This window comes from Phallusia mammillata, chromosome 1 (genome assembly GCF_965637545.1).
Source record: "Phallusia mammillata chromosome 1, kaPhaMamm4.hap1.1, whole genome shotgun sequence".
In the NCBI taxonomy this organism is placed as follows: domain Eukaryota; kingdom Metazoa; phylum Chordata; class Ascidiacea; order Phlebobranchia; family Ascidiidae; genus Phallusia; species Phallusia mammillata.
Window position 1 is genome coordinate 7603872 of NC_137252.1, and position 19032 is coordinate 7622903.

Consider the following 19032-nt stretch of genomic DNA (forward strand, 5'->3'; position numbering starts at 1 on the left):
TTCTTTTCTTCCCGCCTGGTAAGCCGAAATAACAAACGTGCGCAACTTTCTACACAAATTAAGGGTTCCTCAAAGTAACTAGCAGTTGTTTGAAAAGTGTCTTTACTTTGCTTGAATGTTTTGCTGCGAAGTCATGATAAAAAACTATTATAAGGAAGTAGCATAAACAAGCACGTATGATTAAAAACGTGGTCGTATTGTAACTCATTCAAGTTGGTCATGTTGTTGAGGGTAATTATTGACCAAAAACGTCCAAAAAACGAAAGCATTCGAAAACTGGCATGACACAAATAAAACGAACTAAAAATTAATGACCAGCTTGGTTCTATATTAGGCAAGGCTAACAAGATAAATTGTAACCGTTATTAAAGAATGACGTGTAGCCAAGATTCAGGGCATTTAAAAGCGTAATCAAGGGTCGTTTGAGTCGCTCAAGTCCAATTGCAACATCACTTGTCGTTTAAGCGCGTCCTTACACCAATGGTAAAGTATCTAGTTCCCGGCGTTACGTAATGCTTTGCGGTAGTCTGGGTTGAAAAATGCCCTCAAAGTCGGCCGGGTATATGCGGTACCCCGCTCTGCCTATGTTTTTCTTACCTGGGCTTAGGAAAGGTTAATGGAACGAGGTTCTAGCTAAAGTCGTTAATTTGTGATTGACGGAGCTTGCATTATTTATGTGTATTCGTCTCAAGGCGGCGTTCAATTCGATTTTAGTTGATTAAGAAAGGATTTGAAGTCTTAAAATTAGATTTGTGTGAAAAAGTTTTGCATACATAGTGTTTTAATGCAATAAAAAACTGTCAATTTTTATGTTTTATCCCCATTTAGCAACCAAGTCTGCACAAAAATGTTCGTATTCAAACAAAATTTTCATGACTAATCTTTAAAAACACTTAAAACTAGTCCTTTGAATGACATATGAGTCCCGTTTTTTTTAAAAAAAGCTCCTGCATTTTCGAATTACAAAGATTCGCACATTAGAAAACAGAGTAAACGTACAAAATCATAATGGGCTTAGACTTTATCACTGTCTTATGGTGCGTGTCATCGACAACGAGGTCTTTACATGCATCAGCTTTGTCTTCTGAGAAAAAAGTATTAAAACCCACCAGGTAACAGAGCATCCATTCGTGCTGAGCCAATATCGTAAAACCAACGACGGGCAGACAAATCAATCCAGCCTCGTAAGAGTGACATTGTTCGCCGCTTTACGATCGCTCAGTCAAGGCCCACAGTTAACCGCTAATAGGGCCCCCAGCGTAGCTGCTTCCGAGCCCAGAACGGCTTGGTCCACAAACTCCACACAAAAAGCGAGCCCCGTTTCGATTTTGTTTGCACAGGATGAGGTAACCGCGGTCGTCCTGGCGAAAAACAGATGAGGTAATGGTTTTTTAATTCAGGTGTAAAATTAGTGGTTTCGTTACTCCACGCAAACCTCTGTATCAATGGAAAATCTAATCTCGTGCACTCAACCGCGAGTGACGTCACCGGCGTGTGCCACGATGACGTCACCTATGCGTCACCGTATCAACCGCACGCACTCGGCCAAGTCTTAATGGCAGAAAGCTACTTAAACCACATAAGGGTTAAATTTTCTAGAAATGTGGCATGTTGAGGTTCTAATCTAATGACCCTTTGATTCGAATTCCTCGTTTAACTTCCGGCCTGATTTTAAATATATACCCACGCCTTCTACGTAGAACCTCTTTGGTCACTGCCTTAAATGTATTGGAAATTAAATTGCCAAGCCCTCCTTATACGGGCAATGACTTTATACTGTGCGTATTGGAATGCCTCCAGCAATACGCTTAAAAAATTAAACCTACACAAAAATATTCAGTATTAATGATATAGTGTACTTCAAGCTTAATAGACAATATTGCTTTCCATGGTAAATTGCAAAAATACCCGCTTATGTAGACAACTTGGAGTAATATACAAGATAAGCTCTTTGATTAATCTTAACTATGTTCTTGGGATATCATCAATTTCATGCGTTTTACATTTAAGCAGGAATAAGTATCTTGGGATTATTGCCAGTTGGACTTATTAACCCACAAAGCTTTGCCTATTTATTCCATTCGGTTAGATGAGTTCTCTTCCGTTTTTCAGCCCCTATCAGTATATAGCAATTACACCGTAACGTTCTACATGCTGCTTGCATTATGCCTATAAGCCAAGCCCCTATTACCATTGGCCATAGTGAGATAATATCGCGCGCAAATGTGTACACAACAACGTAAAGGGCCACCGAAAATCCACAAAGACAAATAAATGAGGGTCTTTGAGGCCAAAATCGGCCGGAAAATCGTCAAACAAGGTTTGCTTTTGAGATCTCTTGTTGTCCAAAGCAAACAAAATCTCTGCTGCGATGAAAGCTAAAGAACCCTGCGGGAGATGTTTAAGCGCGATTGTACATGTGTATCTCCGTTTGGGCTCAATCAGCTGTTGTTCTTGGAGTTGAGTAAATGGCTTTATCTAATATCTCATCGCTTGCTATGCCTGCTTAAACAATCAAACTTAGATCATAGTTTTAAACAAGACTGCAAATTTTGTATGTTGGGGCCAATACGACTTACCAATACTAAACAAGCAGATTATGTAATTGTATAAAAAAATATGCATGGGTGCATATGTTTTAGGCTTAGACAAACAGATATGGACTGAAAATGCAACTTTTTCCAACCCTTTATGTGGCAGGTTTTTCGTAGTTTTAGAAATCCAGATTTCTTTGTTTCCTTTTTTGTTCGTTTTCGTTTCCGGCTGTTACGCGCTGATTGTTTACCAAGTCAAATATTTACTACCAACGGGATAGTGGACTAAGCGCTTGGCTCGTACACTTTCACAATGGATCCTGTCATATACCGAGGCGCCGTGACATTTTGATGTATGCCTTTTGAGTCGTGGGGCCCGTAATCATATTTCAGTTTGCGATTCGGTATTTCTAACGCATAAATTAGGTCCCAAATGCGACGTGACCGATATATCAATTCGCTAATGTACGAAAACGGCTTTGCGAAAAGTGCAACGCCCTGTGTTAAAATTGACCAGTTCACAAGCAGCACCTGTTATCAAATTAATTTCACACCTACACTTATTTGGTCCTCTTACGTCATGATATGTCTTTATTGCCCTAAATCTTTACGTCACAGCCTGTCAATATTCCCAGTTTCCTATACCATTGCTCTGACCGACCTTTGCGCATACAAAGGCCATGACTTAATGCCGAGACTTTGATGTTTTTGTTGGTAGCAAATTAGGGATAACGGGGACGCTTCGGGAACACCTGGGTCGCGTCAAGCTTCTTACTGATGCCGTTTCTGGTTAGTTGGTTGTTAGAACAAGTCAGTTTACCGGCAACATTTAAGTTATAATTGTTTGTGGTTTTTTGAAGTTGAATGAAAAACCGGAAAGGGAAACCAATTTTCGATCGCGGGTGTCACTATATGAAGCGTTATATTTTCGCAAAATGTTTTAAACGCTGTGCTTGAAAAAGAACATTGCTGCACCCTTTTTTTCGTTCAAAATCGCCCTGTCTTTACTTGGAATTATTCATATGTGATGCAAATTGATTGCGGTATCTCAAAACATAAAATTAAGACTGCATTTGTACACAGCATATAATAATAGGCGATTGTCAATGGGATAGTCAAATCAATTTCTCTTTACAAATGTATATGTAAACAAGTCGATATAATTATGTATGTCGAGTACCACAAACATATTTGTTCCGTGTGACATGTTTACACAACAAGTTTCACTTTCGATGTTAACCCAACTCCTTTTCGCAGACCGGACTTCTCCGCACTGAAGAAGATGACTTCCTTTTGGAGCCGGCTCCCGCGCACGTCAATCACTCTTTCCCTCATCCCCAGCACCCGCATGTCCTCTATAAACGTCGTCATCTCGATGGAGGCAAGCACCGACTTCACTACTGTGGGAAAAAACGACGCCGTAAGTTGCCTTGTAAATATCACGTCAGGAGTGATTAGTTTGTTTATGACAACACACTCATTGGTGCATCATTGCGTTGTCCAGTGTGGCTAATTAATTGCTACACTTGACACACTGACACGACGCTATACCCTACGACACGAGCAATGACATTGTTATTGTAAACAAAATCTACGTCGGTTACTTGTTTACCAGCAGTGAAAGGGTTTAATTGCTCCGGTTTAAATTTGCTATGGTAACGCTATCACTGGCTATTGCCGTTGATAGCAGCACCTTTGAATTGGAAGATTGCTCGATGCTTAAACGGAATCAGCATCATTTTGTGGTTAAACTAACTCTGCAATTAAACCTAATCAGCATAGAGCGAAAGGACGTATTACTGATGAACTTTTAAGAACGATGATCATAATTGCGTCAATGATTCCCGGTTAATGTTCAACGACTCTATTATTACTTAGGTTGGGCCTCGAATCTACCCATCATTAGCAATAGTCTTTGAACAGGCGTGCTTTTTGTAACCCGCGATTTAATAAGACTCCAGGTAAAGAGCTGGCTATTCGGAAGCAATCGAGAGCGCACTTAATTAACATGCGTCCGCGCAATTCACTATCTTCCCATGTGAGACCGTCAAACGGCGTGTTAAGGTGTCAACCCATCAAGTAGATAATTGCGAAGTCATATACGTTGTCGCGTTTCGCTGAACAAGTCTTCGCCGCAAAGGCGCGAATCGGTCAAGTGTCTCGAGTGCTGATAATGTCCAGATTGGTGTGTGCGGTTTTTGGAAACATTTTGTCCAGGTTTAAATGTGGGCTGTGATATTTTCGGGGTTAAGCTCACATCGATTCGGACTGGGGCGGATTTTGGAAACATTGTGTCCAGGTTAAAGGTGGGACGTGTTTTCTTTATTCAAGGTTAAATTCACATCCATTTGCTAACTTTTAAGTTTTTTATGCTGGTGTGCACAGTTAAGGAGGCCTATTAGGGAGTTATGGGCCCAAAATTAAGGAGTTTATGAGACCAAAAGATTCCCATACCAGTCCCAACCTTTTCCCGTACAAGTGCTATGTTGAATTCGAATTTCTCATGACACGTGAATTCCCGGTGATGTTTTTTAAAATCATCAAAGAAACGCTCCAAAAATGTGTTTCCGTTTCCAAACGGTCAGAGTCGCATGGATGCCTCGTCTCACGGTTATCTCGTCTCGCCGCTCTTTTGTGTAGTTGATTGTCACCAAACGCGTTACTTCTTTGCTCTGACGCTTGTTCCTCGCGTTCTCACACAATTTCGTGTCAACAACCAGTGACGTAAAGGGGGCAATGTTATCCGCGCTGTAACTTTTGGAAGAGTACCTATACCTGCTAAAAATGCTGCGAAAACGCAACTACGTGACAACCAAAAGCCTTCAGTGGTTTAAAGTCAAACGTGCATATGGTTTCAAATAATGGGTTATATAGGGTTGGCTGTGCTATAATGAAAGCAAAACGGGTCAAAAGATACAAATAATGCTTTATGTGGGGTTGACTGCTTTTAGAGCAGTGGTTCTCAACTCGTTTTAACTCAGTGGTTCTCAACCTTTTTTCTTTCGTGGCCCACTTTCATTGCAAAAAAATTCTGTGGCCCAGTAAATTTTTAAGACAGAAAGAATTCAACTATAAAATAGGTTCAGAACAAAAAACAAAACAAAAACATTCCTTCTCAATTCCTCCCCAAGCCATTATTCTTGTAAAATTGAGTGTTGTGACACAAATGAAAGTAAATTCTTAAAAAAAGCTTTCTATTTGGTTGGTCTGTGGCCCAATCAAAATGCTTCCATGGCCCACTGGTTGAGAACCACCTTTTTTAACCCATGGACCACCAAATTCAATTAAATGAATATCGTGGTCCAGCCCATTGTAAAATAAGGATAAAGAAAGCATCAAAACAAGCATCTTGGTTTGAAATTGTCCGTGGACCACCAGTTGAGAACCACTGAATGAGAGGCTGCAATTAATGGGCTATGCATGGGTTGAATCTTAAATGTCTTTGCTACAACAGATATTTGGTGATGAAGTCAATAACTTTCCAATTGTACTCGAGCATATTGGTAATGGCTTTGCGTCCGTGCATATTCCCAAGCACGCTTAATATACATTTCGATGTTATTTTGCTCTTAAAATATCCTCCCAATATTCCCACGTATTGTAGGAACAAGAAGCAACAACTAAAAACCATACACAGGTTGGCTATTCGCTTCAGGTTGCCAAAGGATTTCATCGCTTCGCAAACATGCACGCGCTTGGCATTTGCATTGACATTTGGGCGACATCAATTATATAGGTCTGTACCGGACGATTACGCTCAATTGCTACGCCGTAATCTATTCCTGTCGACAGGCCGCGGAGTTCGCAAGCCAAGTGACAAAACGATTGCTTGTTATCGTTACAATGTAAAAGCACATTATTGTGCTTGGTGGTTGTCCATAATAATCTGAAATATACAGGATCGCTTTGTGCACCTTAATATCGCTTTGTGCACCTTAATATCGCTATAGGTGCACATACCACTTGGTGCAACTTTATATCGCTTGGTGCACCTTTATATTGCTTGGTGCACCTTAAGGTCACTTAGGTAAGCTCTAGGTGTACCAAGCGATCCAGTATTAATTGGATACACCGGTTGAGTATAGCTTTCCTTCTCTTCATATACGTGACTTGGCAATACACAGCACATAGCAATGATGTCATTCTCGCGGAGCGGCGCGCCTGTGAATCCTTGATGAACACTGTGTGCTTGTGATTCATGAAAGATTCACGCCGACCGGTAACTTGCGGCATTCCAGGCTCTACAATTCCACGACCGTTCCCCGCCTGTGACGGTAAAACAAAAGCCGGGTAATGCGATATGTTTGTGGTGCACTGGCCGCTGGTACACGTAGTGCGGGACATTGTCTTCAGTGAGTCAACGAGGGTTGGGGTTTGGTCAAGTGAAAATGATCGAACACCTTCTTGCAACAGTGTAACCGAAGTTAATGAGAATCTCCTTAGGAATTCTGTCTACGTAAACCATTACACATCACTCAAAATCTCTGAACCACAGCAAGTGTAAATTGAACCTAGTAGCAAAGCAATCGTCGGCAGGCACACGCAAACACTGGCCTATGTTTTGACTGCATATACTGTTTCCCTATGCGACCCCCCAAACGGTAGCGACCACACAGGCCTCACAGGGCCCCTTCAATCGACGACCGCCTTTGGGCCAACAGTAAACAGGGCGTTCGCCGCACAAAAGCACCAAGAGCTCGTAGTAAGCGTTGGAGGGCCATTCAGCTCTTTGGTCGCAAGCTGAGTAGTTTGTTACGAAAACTTCAGCACCGGAACTACGAAACTTTATTTGTCGTACGCCAGGGGATTACGTCACCCTTGATCTCGGTGGTTAATTACGTCATTGAGGCAATGCTCGTTGCAAAATCTACTTGCCGTTGGATTATGAGCATCATAACGTTTTGTTTTACTTTTGACCCAAGGGTTTTTGAACTTGATTTAACTTAACCCTTTGAAGAATAAATTGCAACAAAAGTTCTCTAACTTTTGAAATGCCAAGTTTGTAGAAGTAAATTTAAAAGTTTGAAAAACTAAAATTGATGTGACCCCTCATATTACTGATGATGGCATGAGCATTTGCCTAAACGTTTAAACAACAAAGCATGTCGCGTTTTACGTCTATTTTGGGAGGTTATTTACATTATTAAAATTTATAGAAACGCATAATTTGAAGAAGTAAATTAAGTGTTTTCGCGAAGGCTTAGAAAACGACAAGTATAAAACTGACTTGCAATTCACAATTGACAAAGCCACTCTAATAGGAATGACCGCAGGGTAAAACGACGATGGTACGATAAACTGTGAAAGTGCGACGCTCGTATAAGGCAAACATGATATTTTGTCAAGTGCACGCGTTGGTTAGATCGTCACCGATAAACCATCTCAAATCCCTCCAACTCTGCCACCCGACACGATCCATCTTAAAGACCAACGTAGAGACATTGTTTGGCTAAACACAACTCCGACAATGGCACCCCCTTCACGTCACAATGGGTCTCAAGTAAGCGTTGCCAGGGCGACGGATTTGCCAATGGTTTTATTTTCGCCACGAATTGATTCGATCGCATATACAATAAACCCGGCCTTCGCTTTGTGTGGGGTCGCCGCGTAGCAAATTTGTTTTTTTCTTTTGCGCCACCTCGAAAGTGGCAAAGCCCCGGCCGCAGACATAGTCATTAATCATAGACCTCATAAGAGTTTATAAAACCGGGGCTAGACTCAGATTTCGCTCCGTAAACCGCTTTCGGATTGTGAAGTATAAAAACCGATCAGTGTTGTATGTATTTCGTCACAATAGCTGTCAAAACTAATCGTATCAGATCATGAGATGGTGTTTGAAAGCCTTCAAATAGTACTTACCTATTTACAAATATGGACTTGTATGTTTGTTGTTTTAAAAACAGCGTTTCTTTAACTCTTCGATACAATTAAACACTATTGTACACTGAGTAACTTTTTTACACCCAATTTTAGGTATTGACTGACCTTTGGAACTTGTAAAACGCTAGTATTAAGTAAGCTGCAGACAGTGCACACTGTTTCGACCAATAAGGTCTCATCAGTGCAGCTGGTAATAAGCAATATGCAGTATTAATGTTCAGCAGGGGCAAGTTTCATATACTAATCCTAATTGTTTTTCAAACTTATAACCTTTGCCCGATTTTACATCCTTACATCTGGGAACGAAAGGGCGAGATACGGTTCCAAAAAAACTCTTAATCCCTATCCTAGCGAGCGTTTACCGTACAAGATTAACCTCATAACAATATCTCGTACATTACAGCCCCTCTGGGTTGTGGGAAATCTTCGTAAACAATATCGTGCGACTGCCGGGAGCTCACCCTGGGATAAAACCTCACTGCACTTGTTGCTCTTGGCCCGGAAATCCAAATAATCTCCTGAAAGTTGGAAGCATTGTCAGTGCAAGGACAAGCACGTGTCTAAAGGCGTACGTTGAGCATTAGAAATGACGGTATAAGTCATGAAACCTGCTCCACACGCGATTCGCGGTGAAATAATGTGGCCAGGTCGATTTTGATGCTTGATATCAGAGCTAGATATGTCTTTGTAAGTTGATGTGGAAGTTGACAGCGCAAAGCCTGTAGCAGCTGCGTTTTTGCCGGGAATCGCATTTTATTGTCACCCGCGTTCAGTGCCGCGAGATTGATATTGAGGTTATAAGGATCGGTATCAAGTTTAGATTTCATTTTCAGTTTGACCGCACGTGTTCCGCAGGTATGCAACATATTTGCAGCCGTTTACCAAACAAGTACACATTTTTTATCATCACGATTTCATAAATTCTTAATTTTTTGCTACAAATCTTGATGAGAAATATTACGACCTGCAGATACGTAAAAAGCTACATGCTTTATTGTTTAGAAGTGTCGGCAAATTCTTAAGACATAATCAGTGATATGAGGTCACTTCTATATGTTTATATTTTCCTCATTAAACGTATCAACAGATCCGTAAATATAATGTTATTTTATCACCAAACATCTCACACTTCCTTAATTTTCATACAGATCCAATTCAAATTCCCAAATCGTCCGAAACAAAGACGATAAAACTGATGTCCAACGGTGAAATCGAATTTGAGGAGGATTTTGACCTTCCCAATGACCCTCAAGTGACGTCACGACACCGCAGGTCGGCTGAGCGCGTCACCAGCAACCTGGGGAACCACCTAAATCGCATGGCATCTCCGATCAGGGAAAGGCCTTCGGATAAAAATGTTGAAACTCTGGTGGTGGCCGATCGTGATATGATACGGAATCACGAACGCGATCACAGGGACATCACGACGTACGTGCTCACGGTCATGAACATGGTGAGTGACGTCAATTTTTTTGTGCAATAAAGCACAGCGGCATTTAAATCTAACCTTTTGGTAAATAATGTCATTGAGCTGATGTAAAACTTTGGTGAACGTTGCCCTTATAAACGCCTCGTACTGTCGTTTCGATGGAACACAAAAGTTTTGTTCGCAACGAAATTACCCACGGTGTGCAAATGCCAGAAAAGGCAATTTAATTCGAGCCGTTTAGGGATAGCTTCCACTGGCCTACTTGTTTATTTACTGTAAACCCATTGGGATAAAATTTGCCGCCAATGGGCAACGGTCACACGCTTTTTCGAACCCAAATGACCAGTGACCACAGGTGGCCAATGAAATAGCTTAACAAACCATAGAAACCTAAAGGCCCAGTGCTACTTTGTAGTAGCCTATTCCCATTTACTACAAGTTAATTAACCGCCGTTGCGCTGGTGCCCTTTGTGTTCGTTAACTATAAATAACAGAACTTGGACCACCGACGTTGTTAACAACTGGGATAAGAAACGTGCCCGTTTTGATAGTCATAAATGCTGCTGTTTTGTCGCCTTTGCTGCTTGGTAGGCGATGAGCAGGCTTTGGGACGAAAAATGCGGTTCGCTGAGCATGAATATGACACGGCCGTGCCCTTGCTGTCAAAACAAGTTTTTGGACCTTTGTGTTTAAATCTGTCAACCGGTTAGATTTGCTTTGATCATGCGAGGTAGAAGAATAGACCTGGGCCCTATTGAAATCACATTTACGGTTTTACCTTGCTATGCCTTAGCTTCTCATGCCCGTGACGTAATCTCTAGTCTCGGAGCAGCTCAGGCGCTGACGTAATGCATGCTTTGTTGATGCACGTCCAGCTCGGCGACGCGCGGGAGCCTGGCGGGAATTTAGCGTCAAGTTTTGGGCAGCTTTGTTTAACTTTGATAGATCTTTGTTTTGGTTTGCGATTTCGGGCGATATTGGATTTTTTGTTTAGTCTGCAAGAGCGCTCGCATTAGAGTTGTTGAGTTTACCATATAGGGCACGCTTCTAGTTTATGACCTATTTGACTTTAGCCAACCGTGAAGCCCACATTGTTGATTTTGACTGTTGGGTCAATCGCACGTTAGAGTGACAAACATAGACAATTTTCGCGCGGATTTATATTTTGACATTTTAATAAGTGTTTTTGTATCAGCTAAAAAGGGTTTTCTCATAATCTTATGTTCTATTTTTGCCTGCACTGTTTTTTGATACCACAATTCAGCAACGCAAGCTACTTATGATGTAATTAACCGTGTTTATCAGTTTTGTAACTATGGAGTTGCATTGATTGCTACTTCAGATAAACAAAAAACTTACCTACTCATGAAAACATTTGTCGCAATAATGTATATTTTAAGTAATAAAACAATAATTATTGCTTGGCTACAGCAAGTTATAAACCTATTTTATCAGTTTGGTAACCATACGATTAGCATTCGAGTTCACATTACAAAACTAGATGTCTACTTACCTTTTATCATACTTTGTTTATTTAACGGTAAGGTACAACAGCCAATTGTTCGGCTGTATACATATGTCACAGGCAATAATGAAAAAGAAGAATAAACGTTTTGACATTAAAGCTAAAGATTAAAACCGGATACGAGCTGTTTAAATAAGGTCTGCGGACGCATTCTATGTAAACAGTAGTGTTTTTGCAACCTTGAGTAACAGCCATGCTACGACAAAAAACAAATAGGTTTTTGCTTTCATCCAGCGGAGATGTTTAACTTAGCCTCATTCACTTATATCTATTGCGTCGAATACAGAAAGTAAAGCTTTTTCTTGTCACACCTTTTCCGGACCTACCAGGCCGATTACAGGTCCCGGGAAATCACAGCAGACAATCATTTAACCAGGATTCACGGGCCGACGATTTATAATGTCGATTTTATATTGCACCTGTTCATTTATTCTTGGGCGTATAAGCGTCGTGACTGCTTTCATGTAACTTGTGAGAAAAATGCCGAAAGATAGGGTGTAAGGTTTTAAAAAGTCTATTTTGCGGTATATGATACTTCATGTTTTGTCAAAAATATGCCTGATTTTTTTACACGCAAATCAGTTATAACTTAGTTACTGCTTGGCCTTTGTATTACGTACCAGAATACTGGCACAAAACGCTCGTCTTGTGGCCTAAAACGTTTTTAGGGTATAAAGTTGCAAACAAACACTGTTTATAATTTATGCTGAACAGGCGTTTCGTCCAGCAGGTTGCATGTTTAAAAAAACATCAACAAAATTACAAGTTCTTTAATAACAACTGTAGTATTTTGTTTAGCATCACATAAGTTAAACGACAAATTTGTTCAAAAAACACACATTTATGTTGCATAGTCAATAGTAGGATAAAACTACAACACAACTTGGGGCCTGTTTAAGTCTATTGGCGCCTACAGACAGTAGAGTCATTTTCACGAAGCGTCAATATTTTGTTTCAACGTCAGTGCGTGGGCAAACCTTGTGTAGAATCTTGTATGCCGCCAGATAACGATCCTGTCCCGTTATCTCGCCTCTGTTTTCATGATTTTGACATGTCGATGACGGGATACACACTTTCTGATATAACACAGCTAAACGCTTTGCGCTTGTTTTTCTTTTTCATGTTCCTTCGTCGCCGTTGACGCATGCCGCTGGTGACGTCATTAGGTTTCAGGATTGTTTTCGGATCGCACCCTTGACGGACAGGTGAATGTTGTCCTGGTGGGGTTGATGCTTATGGAGGATAATGAGGTACGTATATGCAATTACATTGTGAACTTTGAACTAATAAAGTATGTTTTGAGTTCGGAGTTCCAACTTTGTTTTTTTTTTAAATTCAGAGAACACTTTTAACGTATTAGAATAAGTGGTTCGAGTTTTTTATGCAAGATATCCCTAATCACAATAATTCGATAGCTTTGCCAATTTGAAAGAGTCTGTTTACAGACATACTAAATGATACTGTACATGATAAATGACATTTTAATGTGACCGTTTTAACATTCGACACCTAAATAACTTTGCCAGAACTGACGCCGGTTTACTATGCTCACAAGTTCAAACGACCGGAATTAGTAGCTTTAAAGCGGGTCGCAAGCGGATAAACTAGATCCAAGCTTGCATGTTGCCCCAATGGTTAGACATGGACCATTGCACTCGGAAACTACTGTCTATCTCCACTTAAACCGTTTGCCACCCGAAATAGTCCTCTGTGGGGCTTTGTAAACCCCGTATAAGCTGCATAAGGCGCTTGAAAATCCGAAACACGTGCTCTATGATGTCACAGACAGTCGGCGGTCTGAAATCATGTTTAAAAGAACTTCCCAGGTGGAACAATATTTGCGACCATTGACATATAGGAGCGATAATTGCCTACGCGATACAAGATCATTTGGACAGTGAAGCGATTAGCGGCTACAGCAAACACTCCAAGCGGGCTTTGTTTAAACGCGTTCGAAATCGGATAATTACCGCATTGTCACCGAACAATCGCCGATTGTGCAGTCAACGCCTATAGCTATTAAATCGATATTTGCCTATTGCGGTCGAGGGGAAGATGTTATCTGTTCGCAGCAGGGGCCGTTTTAATGGGGAGAATCGAAATAATGCTGGGTTTCGGGATTTACTTATCCTACTTGAAAACTGCGTGGTTGTCTTTAGTGTGGTTTTGAAGCAGATTCATGTACTTAATCCTCCCAAGAGACCAGTAATATGTTTACATAAACCGTTGCTACCAGGCATACTATATATAAGCTGTTTGTACGAATAATATCTTTCTTTGAGCAGCATTCTATTTGATCAGTTCAAAAAAAATTTCCAAATGATTTAATTTTAGTATTTTTGTACATATTTCTTGATATTTTGCAATACTATAGTCAAACTAACTTACGAAAATGTCGTCCAGAATCTTGAATTGAAACACAAAGCTGACGAGTCGCTTAACAACTTTTGTCGCTGGCAATCTGGCCTCAACTACACTGACGGAAGACGGCCTGACCACTCCATCCTTCTTACGGGCATCGACATCTGCGTGAACAAAAACAGCCCATGTGAAACACTAGGTATATTAATTTCAGTTGAATAGACAAAAGTTGAATGTATTTCTTAAACTTTTACCACATTTGTTTGTTTGAACTTAAAGAGCTTAAACTGCGCTATACCTAGGTTTTTTTGAGCGTCGATGTACCTATATGTTGTAAACCCCAAAAAGTGGTGGGCAAAACAGTGGACAAATATAATACAATCATCATTCAATTGTTCACCCGAATATACCGAAGCAAATGAATTCATGTAAATCGTGGGCTGTAAAAATAGGTTTGCGCTTTAGAACAGTACGCAACCAACTCTATTGGAAATTACGTGTTACTCTGACCTCATAACACAATAATAGAATTTCTCACGTATATTGCTGCGTTCGTGTGCAATAAATCTCGGGAAAAGGCGTTGACTCCTACATTCGTGCTGCCGATAATGATTCGCACAAAACAGGCCAAATCAATTTGTTTCCACCGCATATTTTGAGTAAAGCGCCGTGATTTGGAACGCTGCAATAAACCGCCAACGCAGCCTCCCTTCTAAATGCCATCGATCGTCCAGACTTAGCACGTCGAATTGATTTTGAACTTGAGGAAACCAACGGCAAGAGCGACCGCTGTGCACACCGGGAGGCAATTGCCCGAACGAAAAGCCCTAGCCGCTCTCCTGTGTAAGGAATGCTGGCAAACGTTGAAAGAAAGCCACGTTGTTAACCATTAAAGACGCTTGGATCCACACGCTATAGGCTGTAGACTTGCAATTGACATCCGTGTACCGTGTACAGAACGTAGACGAATCTGTGTTATGTGTTGGCAGGTCTGGCTCAAATTGGAGGCATGTGCTCGTACCGAGACAGCTGCACCATCAATGAGGACATGGGATTGGGATTGGCCTTCACCGTCGCACACGAAACTGGTCACAGGTAGGCCATATGACTTCAATGCAATTACGCCAGCGATGGCTCGCTCCAAGGCGCGCATACTTCCATAGCGAGCGTCAACGAATGAAATTACCCAGCCCTGCGTATCATGTAGAACCAATAAACGATCCACTATGAGCCAGCTGTTATATCAACAAAGTCACAAACAAAGTTACTCGCTTTTTGCGCACTTCAAGGCTACCAAGGCTTTGAACGGAGCCCTAGTGTTGCCATCACTTAGAAACGCAAGGGTCCTTCACTACTTCTTGAATATTTTGCGGCACCAAGACCACAAAGGCGCCGCACTGTATAAGTTAAACCCTCGCTATACTTTTGAAGATATTACATTGTTTACGAACGGTGCATTGCCACTTTTAATACTCGCTTCGCAAATTATAAAACTTGTTTTTTAGCGGGCAGATATAATTCTGATAAGGGACATAATGTAGGAGTTTTATCCAAAGGTGCATTATTGGGGAGAATGGATTTAGATAATGTGAAAAATAAACAAGTGTATTTGCCCCTAACATTTTGCCAGTATTGAGAACAGCTCGGCACACACGTTTAGCAAAAAAGATGTTGTCTTACCAAAACCACTGTTGCTTCCAAGGGGCGGCATCCAATGTGCTCCAATAGGGAGAAACTATTTCCTAAAGATCCCATCGCTTGCAGACGCTTAGGTTATGACAGATTCGATTGCCTCTGAAAAGCCTCACCGAATCACACGTATCCGTTTTGCTATTAATCGCACAGTGTAGTTGTTAGGCTTCCGTTGGCCCATGACCGGTTCCTTTCACGGCACGAGCACCGTTTCCGTACGTAGGGCGAGGCTAAGTAGGGATTTTCATCCACCAGTGAAAGTGAAGGGGCAATCCGGATGGGATGGTCTCACTTTCATGTGGTAGACGTTACGGAACATTTGCGACTTTAGGATTTGTATCCATCCCCGCGTCACCTTGGCTCGCGTCAGCCAGTGCTTCAAGGCACATACCCCCGAAATATTCCTTCCGTGGTGATCTTTGCACTTTTTGACGCCCCTGTTATGGTAATGGCCCCAAACGAAGGCTTTTTATAGTCAGAATAATCGCTTAACTGGCAAAACGGGTAAAGTACTCTACAGACAAGACTCACTGGAACGCTCATTGAAAATCTACAGTCAAAGTGACATGCATCAGTTAAAGAGCGTAGTGGGTCAGTGACCATGTGGGGCAAGATGCTCTGATTAATGGAAAGATATATTGGTGAAAAACTGACACCAGGCCCGTGTACAGTGCTTGGCAGGTTGCACCATTCGACACTTAGCTTTTTGGATTACTCAGCAAACTGTGTGAAGGTTTTCAAGTAATATAACTACCTTATTTGACGATAATGCGGCTTCTGTCGTTTGCAGTGAAGAGTGCATGTGGTTTTTGCATGGACATGATCGTGTGTGGTACGACATGTATTTTTTGCCGCACGTGCTTGGACTATAAAGGCCGGTCCTTGTCTTTGATGTTGAACATCATTCATTAAGCCTAATCCCTCGATCCTTACAGCGCCCGGTAACCATGACCCAAAGGCTTTCAATTTTTCGCGGTGTAGCTGCTCCGTCAAAGGGGAGGTTAAGTCGTAACCTATGTCGTGCGATTCCACAATCGTTCAGCCGTCCTTTGTCCGCTTGTCATTTGCGCCGCTTCAAATGTGATTTTGAACGTATAACCGACTTAGACCCCGTGAAAAGTTCCGTAATCCGAGTGTTTGTTGTTAATACGTGATAGCGCCGCCGATGTTTGCTCATTTTTTACGCGGGGTCTTTTTCAAAGCGTTTGATCCTTAGCTATTTGTAGGGGCGCAGCATTGAATTGCCAGCTCTGTGGGCAATCGAAACATCATCAAACTGTTCAATGTTCCCAAACCGCGACTCGACTATACCGAGACTTCCTTAGGAAAACAACAATACATCGGTCCCAGCCCTTGTTCACAAATCATGACCTTTGAACCGAAGTGTGTGCTGTAAAAATAACACCTCGTACCCATTACAAGTAACTTCACTCCTAAAGACTTGTTTTCATTTCCACAGCTTTGGTATGAAGCACGACGGGCAAGGCAATGTTTGCAGCCGACGAGATGGCCACATTATGTCACCCACTCTCAACGGCCTGAACGGGGTCTTCACGTGGTCTTCGTGCAGCCGTGAGTCCATATCCAACTTCCTCAGGTAATAACCGCTCGTGCTGTGCAGGAAATCCATACAGTTCTGGGTAAATGGATTTTGTTTACGCACTTCAACGAGCCAGTGTTGATGGATATACACTTGGACTGTTCTTTCGCTTTTCAAGGGCTTGTGTTTTTAACGCAGAAAGGGCGGCTATAGCGGTTGCTTTGAAACCCAAGCCGCAGTTTCCTCATCCAAACTCGACTCTATACCATAAACAACACAATTAAGTCGTCTTGAGTATGATTTTCTCGCTCGATAAAGCGTGAAAATCACAAATCGAGAGCCGGTTTCAGTCTCTTCAAATCGACAGCGACCTTTTCGCAGTTACGACACGCGCCAACTGTAGAAACGTCCTGTCACGGTATATCGAGTTCGGGTGAACTTCTCTTTGCAACAAAACCCGACCGAGGCACTTCAGTGAGACAAAGCGTGCATCTTAAGCCCGCCACTGTTCACTGCCAAAGTGTTTCCCCATTCTCGACCTCGCTACAGAAAAGAGATTACGTCATTTTTATTGACGCCTAGGTTAGAATTGTAAAGATGGTAAATTCAAAATAGAAACAAGATACGTATTGATATAGCAATAGAACGGACGCATTGATATCAATGTCACATTGTAAAACTTAATATAGCTCTTAAGGCAATTGTATCTTGCGTAGGACTTCCTATTCAAATTGCCTTTATTATCAGTGAGGTCATAGGACATCGGTATGCAAATTACATGCCAGTTTAATAAGATGTACAAATTGGATTAAAATGTCATTCTAGCGTTGCCATGTATACCTGCGTTTGACATGACGCCCTAAAACTGAAAATAGGTACTATACAATTTACCTAAACGATATTTCGTGGTAACTATATTTCAAGCATTACTATACTATTAACCAATAATATTCCTAATGTTTGATTTAATCCTAGAATGTAGAATTTGAGTTCACATTTATTTTTTGTCACAGGGGTCCGATTTCGACGTGTTTAGATGATCAGCCCGCTCCGGTTAGCAATCTAGACTACCCGGATCAGCTACCCGGTGAGATCTACAACGCCGCTTCGCAATGTCAATGGCAATTCGGAATCGAAGCCAGCACCTGCGCGTTCCGATATCAACATTCTCAGGTAACCGCTCGAATTGCTTGTTTACCCTGGAATGTGCGTTGCTTGCGAACTCAGATAAACAACCGTCTGTTTGACGTACAGCGGTGTCTGCTGATAAGACTACCAAAACAAAATCGCAATCTATGCATTCCCCAGCGTTCCACGGGAGTTACTAACTGTCCGCGTAGACCACCTAAGCCGCCACATGCATAGTTTTATCACAGAACACCGTCGCAATTTTGGTTGAAGCAGGTTTTGAACGGCTTATAAGCTTCTGCCTGTCCAAATATTTATAGGCGCCTTTGTCGAGGACATTTGCTTTTGCTCCAAACCGGCGTTTATTTGGGATTTAATAAACCGGTCCGCCATTGATCGAATGCTGTTTACACAAACCGATAAGGGCTTACTGAGGGATTGCACCCGACGAAAGGTGATTAATGGGATTCGAAACGGTTTTATTGTCCGGGCTGCCCGCAGGTTCGCTTCGGTCTCAACTTAGAAGCCAAAATTGAAAGCTTGAAGATACACGAGTTGAGATGATTTACAGAGCAAGGTCAAACCAAAGTCGTTTGTTGTAAGGCGCCGGTCTAAATATTTGTGAATTGAAATATCCCTCCATGATAAACCGGTCTCCCCCACCCCCGGTGGTCACTTTTACCGCACACGAACGCTTTGAACGCCGCCAGATCAGCAGGACACGAATATTTGCAACACCTGTGTAAATTGGATTTAGCAGTAAGCGTGAGATTAATGTTTGTGGCGTAGACAAGATCTAATGCCAAATTGTGAGCTTGTGGGTTGTGTATACTAAATGAACTTGTGCAATGGTATTTAGGCTTCCATCACTTAAATGAGTATATATATAAAACGCTTTATTTTGTTTTACACTATGCAATTAAACACGCTTTCACGCACAAAT

The 19032-nt window shown here is 41.7% G+C and overlaps 1 protein-coding gene across 2 annotated transcripts in view; it reads left to right on the plus strand.

The window, feature by feature from the left end:
* LOC145219636 (A disintegrin and metalloproteinase with thrombospondin motifs 18-like) overlaps positions 1-19032 on the plus strand; it is a 46370-nt gene that overhangs the window by 18103 nt on the left and 9235 nt on the right. For both annotated transcript variants that reach the window (XM_080086971.1, XM_080086976.1), the window contains exons 5-11: positions 3792-3954; positions 9563-9867; positions 12535-12618; positions 13772-13928; positions 14719-14824; positions 16881-17018; positions 17975-18134. In XM_080086971.1, the coding sequence (XP_079943097.1) occupies positions 3792-3954; positions 9563-9867; positions 12535-12618; positions 13772-13928; positions 14719-14824; positions 16881-17018; positions 17975-18134 (1113 nt within the window). The remainder of the gene's footprint in view (positions 1-3791; positions 3955-9562; positions 9868-12534; positions 12619-13771; positions 13929-14718; positions 14825-16880; positions 17019-17974; positions 18135-19032) is intronic.